General features: G+C 46.4%; 1 protein-coding gene across 2 annotated transcripts in view; it reads right to left on the bottom strand.

Annotated features, from left to right (window-relative positions):
• PDPN (podoplanin) overlaps positions 1–17,508 on the bottom strand; it is a 35,124-nt gene extending 17,616 nt beyond the window's left edge. The window contains exon 1 of one of the 2 annotated variants that reach the window (XM_070384933.1): positions 17,167–17,508. In XM_070384933.1, coding sequence (XP_070241034.1) covers positions 17,167–17,233 — 67 coding nt within the window. In that variant the 5' untranslated portion in view covers positions 17,234–17,508. The remainder of the gene's footprint in view (positions 1–17,166) is intronic. The other variant, XM_070384932.1, reaches the window with a different exon arrangement.
• Between the last annotated feature and the right edge of the window lie 741 nt (positions 17,509–18,249).

The following is an 18,249-nucleotide window of genomic DNA, read 5'->3' as shown; positions in this document are numbered from 1 at the left end:
TCAGAAGTGGCAGATTAGAAGACAGGCGTGGTCTGCCTTACAAAGGCTGTACTTCTCAGAGCCGAGGTACTCTTGGTTCTACAAAAAAAGGCAGCAGCAATGATGGGGTGGAGATTGGAGCCTTTCTGAGTTCACCTCTATTTCCCAGAATACTTATTGTACACCTACTACATGCTGGGGGCTTCCCTGATAGCTCAGTGGTAAAGAATCTGCCTGCCAGTGTAGGAGAGGTGAGTTCAATCACTGGGTCAGAAAGATCCCCTGGAATCTGGAGGAGGAAATGACAACCTACTCCAATATTCTTTTCTGGGAAATCCCATGGATGGAGGAGCCTGGTGGGCTATAGTCCACAGCGTTGCAAAAAGAGTTGGACTTGACTGAGTGACTAAACAATGATACCTGCATGTTGGGCCCCATTCTCGGCACTGGAAACAGAAAAGTGAACCAGGTGAGGTCTCCATTCTCATGGATTTGGGTACTGTTGGGGTGGGATAGGAGGAGGGACTCTCAACAGGCAGACAAGGAAAATTTCAAGCTGGTGCTCCTGCACCCACTTCAGATCTCTGCTTAAAGGGCATTTTCTCAGGAGGCTTCTTGACCACCCACTGAAATCATAACATACTATTTAGTGAATTAGTATATTCACTAACTGACTATCCCTCTAGAACACAAGCTCAGTAAACGCTGTTTCATCTTGATGTCCCCATTGTCTACGATACTGGCACAGAGTAGGCACTCAGTGAGTATTTGTCGAATGACTGAGTGATCTCCAGTTAAGTGAAAAGCTGGTCTCACTAACCCTGAAGCCCAGAATGCAGCACCACACACTTGAGAAGCAGGCTGATCAATGTGGCTGGACAGTGAGAGACAAGACCGGGGAGGGGTAGAGGGCCAGACTGGTGGAATTCTGTATGAAGGGCTTTTGATTTGAACTTAATTTTATAGCCAGAAGATGCTCTGAGTGTGGGAAGGACCTAACTCCAGCCCCAGGAGCCACTCTAGTGCCACAGAATAGATGTAGGTGTTGGGGAAGGTGCCAGCGTCAGACTGAAGCTGAGCATCACTTAGACTGTTGTCCAGGCAGAAGTGGGCAGTGCTTACACCAGGGCAGAGCAGCAGGAAGGGAAAGAACTGGACAGGTATTAACTGGAAAGCATCTAAAGTCACTATCCCAACAAACGGAAATAAGCATGAAACCTCAGAGGCGAGACTTTTACCGTCTGTTGCCATTCTGTGGATAACAACATTTAGAATATGAATGGATGAACTGAGTAAAGCAGGCTGTTCCCATACGGTGCTGAGTCCTTTACTAGATTTTACCTCGTGCTTTTTTTGGAGGGCGGTAAGAACTCAATCCTAAAGGAAATCAACCCTAAGTATTCATCAGGACTAATGCTGAAGCTGAAACTCCAATACTTTGGCCACGATGCAAGGAGCTGACTCATTGAAAAAGACCCTGATGCTGGGAAAGATTGAAGGCAGAGTGAGAAGGGGATGACAGAGGATAAGATGGTTGGATAGTATCACCGACTCAATGGATGTGAATTCGAGCAAACGCTGGGAGATGGCGAAGGACAAGGAAACCTAGCATGCTGCAGCCCATGGGGTCGCAAAGAGTTGGGCATGACTCAGCAACTGAACAACAATAACCAATTAACAATGTTGTGATAGTTTTGGGTGAACACCAAAGCAATTCAGCTATACATAAATGTGTCTTCACTCTCCTCCAAACTTCCTTCCTATCCAGGCTGCCACGTAACTTTGAGCAAATTTCCTTGTGCTACCCAGTAGGTCCATGTTGATTATCCATTTTAAATAGAGCAGTGTGTACCTGTCCATCCCCAATTCCCTAATTATCCCTTCCTGCCATCTTTCCCTCCGGCAACCACAAGCTCATTCTCTAAGTCTGGGATTCCACTGTGTCTTATGAGGACAGCCTCCCAAGTCTCCTTCCTTAAGTTTTGGCAAAGAGCGTCTGCCCACTTTCCATCTCCATGTGAGGGAGAAGTTCCCTGTGGTCCTTTCTGTTGACCTGAAGCTTCAGAATTGAGCAGCTGGAGAATAAAGTGGGAAAGTTGATTTTAAAAGAAGTCAAGCTGAGTTACCCTCAGGCTTTCAAAGAAAACTGGTAGATTAAGACATCTTTCATGCTGTCTAGATTTTCTAGCATCTTGAGCTGCTCCAGCATGTAAATGCACAAACAACCCTTTGAAGATGGATGATGGCATGGCCTTGGAATGACTTTTGTGGCCATAGAGAAGTAGAATGCTCTTTTTCTTTTCTTGCAACATCCTAGGAAGTTCTGGATTTTCCCTGTAGGAAAAACTGTAAGATAGCTTACAAACAAATAATTCCAATGAAGTTTGGGAGAACGTAATGTTTTTAGAGGGAGGTCAAAACATCTATGCAGAAAACAAAACCCAAAAGTCTGCTTCTCATCTTTTGCCCAGGCACAGGCTTTTACGTATTATTTTTCTATCATGTTTCGAAACTGTGCTCAGAAGCCTGAAAACAAACACACCCCAAACTGCAGGGAGGTGCCAATCTCCAATGTTTTCCAACTTTCTGCAGACCACCCACCGTGATCTCCAAGATAACTCAGATCTTTATACTATCTGTCATCTTCATTCAGAGCGTCCCAAATAGCTGTTTGATAGTGCTCCCTTAAATTACCATGAATTGGGTTTCTGCAACCGGAATAAAAGGTATTTGGACTTCGCTTTTATTTATCACATCTTGAGTGACCCCTCTGGTCTCACAGGCTGGCCCACATCCAGACCTTGTACAGCCAGCCTTTCTTGGGAATATTGAAAGCCATTTGCTAATCCAGGGCCCTACATCTGATCGTCAACTCCTGGCAGACCCAGGGTTGTGGTCAGTACAATCACTGATATGGTCAATGGGTTTCCCACCCACCTCCACCCCTTCCAAGGATCCTGGTAAATTGCTTAGTGGATCAAAGTTTGGACAAGGAAAATCTAGGCAACTCCAAGAGGGCTTGGCCCCACCACTCAGCATTCCACAGGGATGAACGCACTCTTAATTTTCCTCCAGGCAGTACAGTACTACTCACAGCACATACCATCCCCTTTTCCCCATGCCTGGCACCATAGGTTAAGTATTTAGTAGGGGTTTGTTGAGTGACTGACTGAACGAGTACACTTCTAACCAAACAGGAGATTTTCTTTGAGTTATCCCTTATAACATTCCTGCCATTGTCCCCTGTGCTTCACCCATGAGTTGTCAAACGCCTTCTCCTGATGAAAGAGACAGCAGGGCTGAAAATAGGATACTTTTCCTATAAGGATGAACTCTGCTGCTCTGCTCTTTGATTTTTAATGAGCAGCAGCCTGCCCACTAACTGTGTCCGGTCCTGTCAGTCCCTCCAACACAGGGCTGAGACTGCTCACTGCTGGCATCGGCAATGTGTTCCTCTCCCATAAAAATCAAGAGAAACATGTCAAGGCTGCAGAGATCAGACAAGTGTCACTAGTTCCTCTAGAGAAATCAGAAGAAACGCTACACATTAATATTTGGAGTAGCGACCATCCCCTGACTTCAGAGAAGGGGCTGTTGTGCTCAATGCCCCAAGGATGCCTTTCAGGGGGGAGCAGTTTTCTTTGGGCTGTGGGTGGGGTCACCCCTCTGGGTCACCTCCCAAAGTTGAAGGCAGTGTTCTGAAAGTCTCTGCAGCTGAGCACAGCAATAAAGAAAGGGGAGGGGCTGCCGATGGCTGGGGACTCCTGTTTCATTTCAGAAGGAAGGACTCACGCCAAGTCATTGGCAGGTGGAAGGTGCAGGCTCACAGCCCATAAGATATGTCTCCAACTACATCCATTCTTTCCCCTTCGATGGAGGGAAAGGAATTGAGACCTACTGCGTAAACTTTACCGATCTTCCCAGTTAATTCCCATGAGGAAATTAGTTTAATTTTTGTTGTTTAGTTGCTCAGTTGTGTCCGACTCTTTGTAGACCACCAGGCTCCTCTGTCCACGGGGTTTCCCAGGCAAGAATACTGGAGTGGGTTGCCATTCCATTCACCTGCCTGGGCAGGTGGATCCTTTACCACTGAGCCACCAGGGAAGCCCCACATATTTTAATAATGGTGACCAAACATTTATGCCAAGCACTCTCTTTTGATCTTCAAAAAAGCCTTGAAAACTAACATCATCCCTATTTTGTAAATGAGGATGGTGGGGCTGAGAGTAAGCTGCCCACGTAGTCAGCAAGGGGTGATGCAGGGGTTACACATCAGGATCTGTCAGACTCCAGAGAAATCCCCGGCTCTAACCACTGTGCAACACAGCCCTCATGCGTATTGGTCACTTTTCCACAGCTCCCACTCATTTTCCTCCCCAACTCAACTCCATCACTGCCCATCCAGACCCTACCTATGCTCCAGGTAAAACATCTCTTTCTTCAGAGACCGCTCGTTCCTCCCCAACACCCCCCACCAAGGTGTCAGGAGGAAGTACCCTCCTCTAAACTGGTGTTGCTATTGCTCAGTCGCTAAAAGTCATGTCTAACTCTGCAAGCTTAATTCATGTACACTCAATTCACTAGCGCCCTGTGTTATACAGCAACTTCCCACTAGCTATTTTTATTTTATCCAGACTGCAGCACGCCAGGCTCCTTTGTCCTTCACCATCTCCCGGAGTTTGCTCAAACACGTCCATTGAGTTGGTGATGCCATCCAACCATCTCATCCTCTGCTGCCCTCTTCTCCTTTTGCCTTCAGTCTTTCTTAGCACCAGGGTCTTGATAACTCTGCATTCAAGACTTTCTTCCTGCTAGCAGTCTCTGATAGCTGAATGAATGGATGAGTATTTACACTTTATAGGACTGAGGAGAATGAATCAGCTTATCCACCCACTCCAACTGCAAACAGGGCTCAGGACCCCTCTTCAAATGTTAAAACTAGAGGTTGTTGGTTACAACCTCAATCAAGATTACTCAACCTGAGGGAAGGTCTCTCTCTTAACCAAAAGCAGAATGTTCTCAGTAAAGGAGGAAATGAGTCCATAGTGCTGAAGACTGGAATGAACGCTCTTGTATAACTTTTCCGGAACCTGGCCAGGAGGCCACCTCTTAGGGAGAACTATTTAGTTATTAATACTTGAATAATCAAATGACTAAGGCAGGCTTTAGAAGTGCTGGCCTGGAACACAGCATCTCAACTGTGTTGGGAAACCCTCACCATCTGCTCGGAAACCGAGCTTCTGATTCATGCAGGGCTGTCAGCTGAGCAGGCCCTGATTTCGCAAGAGTGAAAAGAGAAGCCCCTTTGGCTCTGACCTCACCATCCACGCATACAGCTTGCACACAGCTCAGCTGTGAGCCCAGGAGGATGAGGCCCTCCAGGAATGTACAGGATGTAGCTGTGTTTCCACTGACTGCTCTTGGCCTTGGTCTGAAGCCTGGTTTGGGAGTTTGAAGTGTGCTTCGGTAAAATTTTTTAAAAACAATACTCTTCTGACCCTCTTTGCCATCTTTCTCCCCTTGTTCCGATGAATGGGGAATTCAGGCAGCAAAGTAGGGCTTATTATTTCTGTGCTGTTTTAGCTGAGTTTCTCCCCAGGAACCCATCAGTTACATCAGACTAGATGTCTTACTATTACCCCAAACTCACTGTGTCTATAAGAGAGTGCATAACTTACTGTTCTTTCTCATCAAATTGGTTCCTTATCTCTCATCCCTCCAATCTGATTTCTATCACCTGCCTTCTTGTCATTCCTGCCAAAAGGCTGGGTTTCTTCCCCTCTTCCTCGTGCCAAATGTTTTTACCAACCATATGTTCTTTTAAGTGCTGAATAAGATGGGTCCTCCTCTCATCTCTAAGGAGTGAGAGATATATATCAGACAGTTAAAGTACAGTGATAAGAACAGCCAGAGCGATTTGAAAAAGAATAAAGAGGAGGACTAACACTTCTCAATTTCAAAACTTACTACAAAGAGTAAGTACTACTACAGTAGTCAGGACCATGTGGTACTGGCATAAAGATAGATGTATAAGCCAATAGAATAGAATTGAGAGTCCAGAAATAAACCCACACATTTCTGGGAAAGTGACTGTTTAAATTTATTTTTAATTGGAGGATAATTGCTTTATAATGTTGTGTTGGCCTCTGCCATAGGACAATGTGAATCAGTCATAAGTATAGATTACGTCCCAACCTTCTTGATCTTCCCCCCCACCAACCCCCATCCCAACCCTCTGGGTTGTCAAAGAGCATTGGGTTAAGCCCCCATGTTATACAGCTACTTCCCACTAGCTACCTATTTTACATACAGCAATTACACGTTTCACTGCTACTCTCTCAATCTGTCCCATCCTCTCTTTCTCCTATTGTGTCTACAAGTCTATTCTCTATGTCTGCGTCTCCATCCCTGCCCTGCAAATAGGTTCATCAGTATCATTTTTCTAGATCTCATGCATATGCATTAATACATGATATTTGTTTTTCTCTGACTTATTTCACTCTGAATAATATGATTTAGGGTTATCCACCTCACCAGAACTGACTCAAATTCATTCCTTTTTTGTCTGAGTAATATTCCATCATATATATATATATACACTACAACTTCTTTATCCATTCATCTGTCGATGGACATCTAGGTTGCTTCCATGTCCTGGCTATTGTAAATAGTTCTGCAATGAACATTGGGGTACATGTGTCATGGGCAATCATTCTGACAAAGGTATCAGGATAATTCAGTGGAAAGAATCATCTTTTCAACCAAATGGTATTGGGACAACTAGTCCTCTTCATGCAAAAGAATGGAGTTGGACCTCTATTTCACACCACGATTACTTCATTAAAATTAATTTCAAATGAATCATAGACCTCAATGTAAGAGCTAAAACCATACAACTGTTGGAAGAATATATAAGAGTAAATCTTTGTGACCTTGGATTAGGCAATGGCTTCCTAGATAAAACACCAACAGTAGAGGCAACAAAAGAAAAAATAGATAAATTGGACTTCATCAGTTTTTAAAATTTGTGCTTCAGTGAATGCTATCAAGAGATTGAAAAGCCAACTCACAGAGTGGGAGGAATGCTGACAATTCCTAAGTCTGATAAAGGTCTAGTACCCAAAATATTAATACATACAGAATTAAATAATAAAAAATAACTATTCAATTTTAAAATGAGAAAACAAGATTAGATACTTCTTCAAAGAAGATATATAAATGGTCTTTAAGCACATGAAAAGCTGTACAATGTCACTGGACATTAGGGCCATGCAAATCAAAATTATAATTAGATACCACTTCATACCCATTAGGATATCTACAATTTTAAAAAAACAAACCAACCACTCAACCAAATGGGAAATAACAAGATTTGGCAAGGATATAGAGAAATTGGAACTTTTGCACTGTTGGTAGGAATGTAAAATGGAACCACTTTAGAAAACAGTTTGGCAGTTCCTCAAAAAGTTAATTGATAAGTGAAGAATTGATGCCTTAGAACTGTGGTGCTGAAGAAGACTCTTGGGAGTCCCTTGGCAGCAAGGAGATCAAACCAGTCAATTCTAAAGGAAATCAGGTCTGAATATTCATTGGAAGGACTGAAACTGAAGCTGAAGCTCCAATATTTTGGCCACCTGATGTGAAGAGCCGACTCATTAGAAGAGATGACGCTGGGAAAGATTGAAGGCAGAAGAGGACAACAGAGGATGAGATGGTTGGATAGCATCACCGATTCAATGGACACGAGTTTGAGCAAGTTCCGGGAGACGGTGTAGGACAGAGAAGCCTGGGGTGCTGCAGTTCATGGGGTTGCAAAGAGTCGGACGTGATTGAGCGACTGAACAACAACAAAAAGTTAAACAAAGAGCTACAGAGCGTGTGTGTGTGTGCATAGTCACTCAGTCGTGTCTGGCTCTTTGCAACCATTTGGACTGTAGCCTGTCAGGCTCCTCTGTCCATGGGATTTTCCAGGCAAGAATACTAGAGCTGCCATTTCCTCCTCCAGGGGATCTTCCAGATCCAGGGACCGAACCCATGTTTCCCGAATTGCAGGATTCTTTTACCACTGAGCCACCTGGAAAGCCTAGAGCTACCAAGTAAAAGTGAAAGTCGCTCAGTCATGTCCTACTCTTTGTGTCCCCATGGACTGTAGCCAGTCAGGCTGCTCTGTCCATGGAATTCTCCAGCCAAGAATACTGGAGTGGGTAGCCTATCTGTTCTCCAGGGAATCTTTCTGACCCAGGAATCAAACCGGGGTCTCCGGCATTGCAGGTGGATTCTTTACCAGTTGAGCTATCAGCCATCTGAACTACCAGGGAAGTCCCTGAGCTACCATATGACCCAGCAATTCTATTCCTAGATGTATCCTTGAGAGAAATGAAAACACATGTCCACACAAAGACTTGTACATGAATGTTTATAGCAGCATTATTCATAATAACCCCAAAGTGGAAACAACCCAAATGTCCATCCATGGATGAACAGATAAGAAAAATGCAGTATTAGCCACACCATGGAGTATTATTCAGCTACAAAAAGGAATGAAATTCAGACTCATGCTACAAATGCATGAACCTTGAAAACACCATGCTAAGTAAAAGAAACCAGACACAAAGCACCGTGTACTATATGATGACATTTATATGAAATATCTAAAATAAGCAAACTCATAAAGACAGAAAGCAGATTAGTGGTTGCTGGGGGAGATGGGGGGATATGGGGACAACTGCTAATGGTTTGGGGTTTTGGAGGAAGGGGTGATAAAAATATTCTAAAACTGACAGTGGTGATGGCTGCACAACTCTGAATATACTAAAACCCACTGGACTGTCTATTCTAAAGGGGTTAATTTTACAACATGAGAATTACATATCAATAAAAATTTTAATATAGTGATGAATGTTATAAGATGTGAATAAGAAATCGGGAAATGAGGAAAGAATAATAAGAAACCTGGAGGATCCTTGGTGGCAGAGAATAAGAATCCGCCTACCAGTGCGGGAGACATAGGTTTGATCCCTGGTCCGGGAAGATCCCGCAATGAGAAGCCTGTGCACTGCGACAAGGAGTCGCCCCCGCTCGACACAATTAGAGAAAGCCTGTGTGCAGCAAGGGAGCCCCAGCAAAGCCCAAAAAACAAACGAAAAAAGAAGCCTGGAAATACTGTGCTGTAAGTCTTGCTGGCTCTCATTCCCCCAAATCTGATCTCATTCTCCCGTGTGTTGTCATTACACTTAGTCTCTCTACCTCCTGATTCTCCCCTTCCCCCCAGACTAGTCCCCCATAAACTAGATTCAATCCCATGTGGTGCCCTTATCATTACATTTCCCCCCGACAGCCACTATTCATGGCCCACTCTGCTCCCATTTGACTATATTACAGGAAAAGGTTTAGCTCACACTCACCTTGGATTCAGCCTTCTCTCAACAGATTTCCTGCAATTCCCCAACTCGACACCCTTGACTCCAGCCAGCCTCCATGGCTTTTCCCTGCCCTGGACGCCCATACCTTTTCCCACACAAACTCCAGATTGTTCTAATTTCTGTGCATTTGCTTGAGCATTCCTTCCTGCCTAGAATGCCCTTCCCTACCACCCTGTCCAACCAACCCCACCATTTTTCACCACCAAGATCAAGTCCCATCCTCCCCCGAAGGGTTTTTCCAGTTCCCAAGGCCCACAAGAATCTCATCTCCAAACCTGCATCTGGTAATGCTGTGTGTCACACAGGACATGCCATTTTACACCACTTTTTCTGTTCTTATCTGTATATGCCACAGACATCTGCCTTGCTTCCCTGTGTGAACCGTAATCCCATGTATGACTCCTTTCTAACTCTTAAAGTTCTTATTAAGATATGTGCTCTATAAACTCTTACGGGGACAGGGATTATGTCCTTTAACTAGGTACCCCAATATAGGTCTAGTTCTTCAATCTGAATTATGTGTCTAGCAAATAACTGTGATGTTATGCTGTCAAAGTTGCTTGAAGAAATCAACTGGCTGACAACTCTGAGAGTCCTTGGCAGCCTCAATCTAAGAATAGCTGGCTGTTGTGCTGAATGTTTAGTGATATGGGTTCTGGGGTTGGACTGCCTGGAGTCAAGTCTCACCACTGTCATTTACTAGCTCTGGCTCTGTGTGTAAGTTACTGAATCTTTCTGAGCCTCTTTACCTATCTATAAAATACAAATAGTTCCTATCTTCAAGTTATGTTGGATGGATTAATCAAGTAGGGCTTGCAAAGTGCTTGACACTAAGCACTCACTTCCTAGGTGAGGCAGTGATAAAGAATCTGACTGGCAAGCATGAGACTCAAAAGAAGCGGGTGTGATCCCTGGGTCAGGAAGAACCCCTGGAGGAGGAAATGGCAACCCACACCAATATTCTTGCCTGGAAAATTCCATGAACAGAGAAGCCTGGCAGACTATAGTCCATGGAGTCCCAAAGAGTGGGACACAACTGAGCACAGGACACACACACACACACACACACACACACACACACACACAATGTTACACACACACACAATGTTATTATATTATAATAACATTATATTATATATTATATAGTTCCATACAGTTAGAACCCTGTATGGAACAACTGATTGGTTCAAGATTGAGAAAGAAGTAGGGCTGTCTGCTGTCACCCTGTTTGTTTAACCTATACGCTGAACACATCATGAGAAATGCTGGGCTGGATGAGTTACAAGCTGGAATTAAGAGAGGAGGGAGGAACATCAACAACCTCAGATATGCAGATAATACCACTCTAATGGCACAAAGTGAGGAGGAACTAAAGAGCTTCTTGATGAGGGTGAAGGAGGAGAATGAAAGAGCAGGCTTAAGACTAAATATATTATAAAACAAAACAAAACTAAGATCATGGCATCTGGCCCCATTATTGCATACGAAATAGAAGCAGGGAAGTAGTGACAGATTCCTCTTCTTGGGCTCCAAAATCACTGCAGACGGTGACTGCAGCCATGAAATCAGAAGACGGTTACTTTTGGGCAGGAAAGCGATGACCAACCTAGATGGTGTGTTGAAAAGCAGAGATGCTACTCTGCCAACAAAGATCTGTATAGTCAGGCTATAGTCTTCCCAGTGGTCACATAGGGTTGAGAACTGGTCAGTAAAGAAGGCAGAACACCAAGGAACTGATGTCTTCGAACTGTGTGCTGGAGAAGACTCCTGATAGTCCCTTGGACAGCAAGGACATCAAACCAGTCAATCTTAAGGAATATCAACCCTGAGTACTCACTGGAAGGACTGATGCTGAAGCTGAAGCTCCAGTATTTTGTTCATCTGATGCAAACAGCTGACTCATTGGAAAAGTCCCTGGATGCTGGGAAAGATCGAGGGTAGAAGGAGGAAAGGCTATCAGGGGATGAGATGGCTGGACAGTATCACCAATGCAATGAATACGGACTCGGGCAAACTCCTGAGATGTTGAGGGACAGGGAGGCCTGGTGTGCTACAGTCCATGGGGTCGCAAAGAGTCAGACACAACTGGGCAACTGAACAACAATAACATCCATTTACTGGGCTTCCCTGATGGCTCAGATGGTAAAGAATCTGCCTGCAATGCAGGGTTTGATCTCTTGAGTTTGATCTCTGGGTTGGAAAGATTCCCCTGGAGAAGGGAATGGCTACCCATTCCAGTAGTTTTGCCTGGGATATCCCATGGACAGAGGAGCTTAGTGGGCTCCAGTCCATGGGGTCACAAAGAGCCAGACGTGACTGAGCAACTAACAGTTTCACATTCCAATGCTAATATACAGTTAATGCTGTGAACACTGCACATCCAGAATCTAGTTCCTTTAGTTACACAGATTCAGAAATTTAATCTTATTATAGGGTGATCTAGATCACATGAAATCCTTTCTCCCTCAGTTCAGTTCAGTTGCTCAGTCGTGTCTGACTCTTTGCGACCCCATGAATCACAGCACACCAGGCCTCCCTGTCCATCACCAACTCCCAAAGTTTACTCAAACTCATGCCCATTGAGTCAGCGATGCCATCCAGCCATCTCATCCTCTGTTGTCCCCTTCTTCTCCTGCCCCCAATCCCTCCCAGCATCAGGGTTTTTTCCAATGAGTCAACTCTTCGCGTGAGGTGGCCAAAGTATTGGAGTTTCAACTTCAGCATCAGTCCTTCCAATGAACACCCAGGACTGATCTCCCTAGCCACGCTCTTATGAGTCCAGGAATTCAAATAGCTTATTGACAAAGGGAAATAGTTCTTCAGTGGTCTCTGCCCACATTTGTTATCCCAGGCATGCCCTTCTCAAGAGTGAAATACCTGAAATGCTGTCTGTTGCACACAGACTAAGGGCACGTAGGGGGAATACATCTCCAGACTGTGACAGAACAGTTCTAGGGGCACTTGGACTGAGACCAGAACCCTTCAGCCACCAGACAGGACACCTTACAGTAGCCGTTAGCAAGGATACCGTTTACCTTGCCTGACTCACAAAGAAGTTACTCAGTCAATATTTAACTAAACGCATTCCTCAGGCAGGACAAGTTTCACATCATCTAGTCCTTACTCCTTTCCCCTCCCTGTCTAGATTCTAGGCAGACAAACTCCTCCAGGCAGGATACCATTCACTGGATCACAATTTTGCTTAAGTAAGTCGTGTTTCAACACCCAGATGAAGACAGCGTGATAAATTACGGAAATACTCTCATTAGTAATGTTGACGCATCTTCTAGAGGCCCTTCCCTATCTGCTACAAATGTAACAGTGACAATCATTTCCATTCCCCCAGGGCTCAGTGACATTCTCTTTACTATCTGGAACACTGACCCTCTGGACAGAGGTCACCTTCCGGAAGGGTGATTATCCTATTGCTAAATTTGTTGTTTTTGTGTTTTGTGGGGTTCCCCGCCCCCATATAAAATTTAGTGTTGCCCTGACAATTTCAGTGTGCAGCTCCTCAGACAAGTAGGTATATGAAGTGGCCAGATCTACAAATTTCCCTCAGAGGAGTAAACCCATCTCCTCCGAGCAGTTCCTGAGGCAAAGGCACTGGGCCAGGTGAAAAATCGGGAAAACCCATCCGTCCCCACCCATTGAAGCTCCAGGGAACGCTTGCCCTGGACTGGCCGCCAGGAGCAGGCGGGCTGGTGGGCACTGGGGTGAGTCTCGAGGGAAGGAAAACAGTCACCTCAGTTTCCTGCCTTGGATGAAGGTGGCAGAATTCCAGTTGCTCCCTAACCTGGCTCCATCTCATAACCCTCAGATAAAATGCCCCATCACTTCCCTTTCCCCCAAGGTTTTAGGAAATCAGTAGGGAAAGGATTCAGAACTCCAATCAAAAGGTGCTTTTAGGGCTTTCCTGGTGGCTCAGTGGTAATGAATCAGCTTGCTAATGCAGAAGACATGGGTTCAATCCCTGATCTGGGAAGGTCCCACATGCCGCAGAGCAACTAAGCCCATGCACCACAACTGTTGAGCACGGGGACTGCAACACTGAGCCTGCTCACCTTACAGCCCGTGTCCGCAACAAGAGAAGCCACTGCAGTGAGGAGCCTGTGCACCGTGACTAGAGGGTAGCCCTTGGCTTGCCTCAACTAGAGAAAAGCATAGTCCAGCAATTAGGGTCCAGCAATGGACCCAGCGCAGCCAAAAAGAAATACTTAATTTTTTTTAAAGGTGTTTTATCTCTTTTGCTTACCCCTGTGGGAATCCCAAGATTTATCTCTGTAGCCCACCCGATGACCCCACTCATTTGATTCTCTTCCAACAAAACACTCTCACTGAGTATTTCTTTGGAATACCCAAGGAGTGGGAGGGTCCTTAGAGAGCCTTACAGGAGTTGATTTAACTTCTTCAAGTCTCACAAAGGTACTGCCAGCTATATGAGCCTCTCCTCTCTCAACATCCTCCCCCATAATATTTCCACAAGCTGTAACCTGGCACGCCTGTTCTTGGAAGCCAGAAATATGACAAATATTCAGATAAGCCAGTGGAATTTAAAGCACACGTTCATCGTTTTGCTGGTAAGGACTCAAGTGCAATGCTTTACGTTAGGTGTGCCTTCCTCAAAAGTGCTTAGAATTTCATATCCAGCATATCAGGAGATGCTGAGTTTCTATTTGGGGAAAGCATGAACAAATCCTATTTTAATGTACCGTGACATTTTCATTCTAGAAGGAATATTACGGTAAGTATCAAATGTAAAGAACTTTATATACCTTGAAAATTTTTTGTTTTCATGTTTAAGGAGTTTAAAGCAAGGTTAACCTTTAATTTCAAGTTCAACCTTTTTTTCCCCCCTCAATGTGTAATGCAGGTTAAAAAAAAAAAAGCTTGAGGTTTGGAGTTAGGCCTGTTTTTGGAATCTGGCATATTCTGAAGATAATAATGTATAATTTAAGGATGCATGATGATTTAATGAGGGAACCATGACATTCCTGGCATGTGGTGGGGGATGGGCATTGGAGAGAGGTGGTGTCCCTCCTGCTCGGTCACACCATCCACCTTCATGCCAAGGTTGGGGGTCCTTGTAATTCTCAGTATAGACTTACTCACTGGTTACTCACTTCAAAGGCCAGAGGAAGCGGGGCAGGCCGCTGTGTACCTCTGATCAGCCTGGGTTCCTCCCTCTTGCCATGTCCCAGTTTAGCCTTCTCAAGCGAGGATACTTTTTAGAAACGTGCTTTCATATATTAAATGCTATCTTGGATCTCACATGCCAGTGTCATCAGAGCCTCCCTCGAGAAGGCTCTAACAGACCTGAGATACCTTAAGTGCAACAAAACTCTTAGCAACTCGTGAAGATTTCCAAGCCTCCGAAACTGGCAAGAGTTTTGGGGAAAGCACAGGGAAATGTGTTCATCGCATGATTAATCCTGGGTGGACTGGTCCGGGAAAAAGCACATGTGAGTTTTCAGCAAGCAGCAGCCTGCAGAATTTCACAAAATAAACGATCTTACGGAGCGACCTGTGTACGTGTCTTGGATGAAAGTTCAGAGTGAAGGTGGGGCCTGACAGTGGAGGAAAATGCCAGATGTGTGGACCACTGAGCTCCTTTAAATCCACTAATATCTCATGAGACCCAGAGGACATCTCAACCCAGAGGACCAGATTGTACTACTGAACCAGATTATAATTTTAGAAGAGGGAAGCCCAGTAGGGAGTAGACTCCTAAGAGAAGGATAATAAAATTCATCACCATAATTACCCCTAGCTCAACTCCCCGACAAGAGCCCACAATGGCTCAGCTCAAAGAAGTTATTCATCCATATTCAAGTTGCCTCGCTCATTATCCTCAGACAAAACCCCTCCTGGGCCTCAACTCTTAGCCAGCAGCCCAGTAACTCTGCATTGACACACAGCCCCCGGGGACAGGGCCAGGGTGCTTCAGTCTTTCCCAATTGAGTTGCTATTACCAGAAGTGGCTGGTTTTTCAGCCACAACTATTTTTTTTTAAATTATTACTTCTTTTTAGGAGTACCTTTGATATTCAGAATTGGCTTAAAGATAATTACAGCTAAACTCTTCCCTGGGGCAAGGGGGTTGCAGGGGAGTCGGCGGGGGGTGGGGAGGCTAGGGGAGGGGAGAGGATGCCACCCAGTGGCCCTCTTTCCTGAGCAGAGCTGGGACGAGGCTCAATTTGGGGGCCTCCCACATCTTGCCCTGCTGAGCACAAAATGGTGTCATTTGCAGTCTGGCCAAAAATGAAATGTAACTGAAATGCAGAGCCATGTATGTTGCTCTGGAGAGAGAAGTTCCAAAGACAGGACCACCATGAATAGCTCACCACCCAGCAAAAAGAGGGCTTCCCACCCAGATGGCACAGGGGTAAAGAACCCGCCTGCCATTGCAGGAGATACAGGAGACTCGGGTTCAATCCCTGGGTCCGGAAGATCCCCTGAGGAGGAAATGGCAACCTGCTCCAGTATTCTTGCCTGGGAAATCCCACGGACAGAGGAGCCTGCTGGGCTACAGTCCATGGGCTGACAGAACAGTTGGACACAACTGAGCACACATGCACAGCACAGAGAGCACCTCAGTCTCCAAGCAGCGCACACAGGGAAACACACCCTGAATCACTCACTGGCTGGAGCTGGTATTATTGTCTTTGTGTGGAGGCCTCCTTCGAGCCCCTCCCTTCAAGCAGGATTCCTCTGGCTCCGGGGCTACCTCCATCCTCAATTTGCAAAATGTAAAAGAGTTTCATTTCCTCAAGCTTCAACTGCAAAGATCCCTAGTTAGCTTACAATGCCTTCAACCAACATTCAGTGAGCAACTACTAAGGGCCGGATATTGTTTGGCCCTGGAGATAAGGTGAAGACACAGCTGTGTCCACAGGAGCTTATATTCTACAGTGGAAACAGATCAAAATAAAAACCCAAGAAAAAGAAAACACTGACCAATGTGACTGGAGGCTACCAACACAGCAGCAAGGGGCAAGAGGAGGAGACGTAAGAAGAGGGAAGAAGGAGAAGATAATGAGAGTGATGGGCAAGCAGTGTCCTCATTCTCAGCTCTAGAGAAGTGAAGGTCTAAGGAGTCACCAACACGCGGTCATTGACACTGTTGGCCAAGTTCCACACGTGGCCCCAAAGGAACTTAAACATCAGCGTTAATAATGGGCCACTCCCTCATGCACTCAGGACCCTCCAGTTCAGTTCTTACGCCCACACACTACCCTCTCCACAGAGGATAACGAATCCCCCCTGACCGGGCCCTGAGTGTGTCCAAAGTGCTGTCTTAAAGACTGGCAGCCCCCAGAGGGAGGCCGTCGCTGCACAGGGATATCCCACCCTCATCCCCAACCCTCACAGTTTTAAGGGGCCAGTACTTCTGAGGCCATGAGCATGTCTCCAATACACAGCCCTGAGAAAATCCCATCACCGCCAGTGGAAGGCGCCTGGCTGCTAGCCTTCTGTCTCTCGGGAGCCAGGAAGGGTTGGCAGGAGGTGGGTCGCCCCCGAGGGACCCTCTGCTCCCCACCTGCTACCTGTGGACTCGGGGTCTTTCCCTGGCACCCCGCTCAGCTCTTTGCCTGGGACCTGGCACCGGCTAAGCCGCCGTCTCTCCTTCTCCCGGGGCCTCCAGACCCCGGCGCGCACACTGCTCCCCCGGGCAACCTCACATTCCAGGCCCCGGCAACCCGCAAGTCCCGGCTCGCTCGTCCCCACCAGTTAGCTGCTCGGGGAGCTCCGCCCGCTGGCCTTACCTCCTTCTGCCAAGACCCAGAACGATGCACTTCCCAAAATGAAGAACAGAACTGGCACCTTCCACATTTTTCTTAGCTGACTTGTTCTTTGGGGTGGGGGGGTCGAGCAGCTAGTTTCTGGGCTGGGGAAAGATGAAAAAGCTCCGTAGCCAGGGGCCTTCCCTTGATGGAGCGCGCGAGACGTGGGGCCTGGAAAACGGAGTCCCAGCGAGGGAGGGAATCCCCAAGTTACTTAGCTCGCAACAGCTGCCGGAGAAGCAAACTTTGCAGTTGGGAACTTTCGGATCGGAGTCAGCATTTATCTCTCCAACGAGGGCGAGGGCGGGGTGAGTCCGCGCGCTAAGGTGGTCCCAGTCTCGGGTTCGCTAGGACCGCCCCCTGCCTGTGTTTGGCCAGCGCGAAAACGATGACCTCAGGCCAGGTTTAAAGTTACAAGGCCACAGCTGCGGGGGCTGCTAGGACCCGCCGATGGGTCCCGGCAAAGTTGGATTCTATTTGTTCCTCGACAAGAGGGAAAGGGGGCGCATGCAATAAGCGATTTTGGGGGGTAATTTTTAAACTGTATTTATTATTCTCTCTCTCTCTTTTTAAGAGTAAGGCACAAGCTTGGGTTTTTCTTCTTATAAGAAGTAAACTGTTTCCTGTGTGGCCAGTCATTTTAGCACCAAACATGGGATTGTTCTTGTAAATATTGAATTTGATGGCATTAAAAAAAAAATGCGGCCGTCCTCCTGCTGTCGGTGGGCCAGAGGCGGTTCCCACTGGTAAATTGCGCCCTTGTCTGGGGGCTGGGAGCGGGCGGGCTCTGGCTGGCGTAGGGGGTCGGGGGTGCATCCCTAGAGAGCTGGCTGGGAGCTTGGCAGGCTCGTGGGATTCGGCAGTTGGGGGGGAAAATGCTGAGCGTTCAATCCAACCTCTCCCTACTTCGGTTTCAGCGCTGCGGGGCGCGGGCCCACCCGCGCATTCAGTCGGTGGGGCGCCACAGCCCAAGGGTGTCAAAAGGACCCACCAGGTCACCAACCTGTGGGCACTTCCAGCTGGGGCTCGTCCCTTCTAATCCCGGACCTTGACCCCCTAATCCCC

Source organism: Bos mutus, chromosome 16 (genome assembly GCF_027580195.1).
Source record: "Bos mutus isolate GX-2022 chromosome 16, NWIPB_WYAK_1.1, whole genome shotgun sequence".
NCBI lineage: Eukaryota > Metazoa > Chordata > Mammalia > Artiodactyla > Bovidae > Bos > Bos mutus.
Note: the sequence above shows the minus strand (reverse complement) of the source record. Positions and strands in the feature narration are given on the sequence as shown.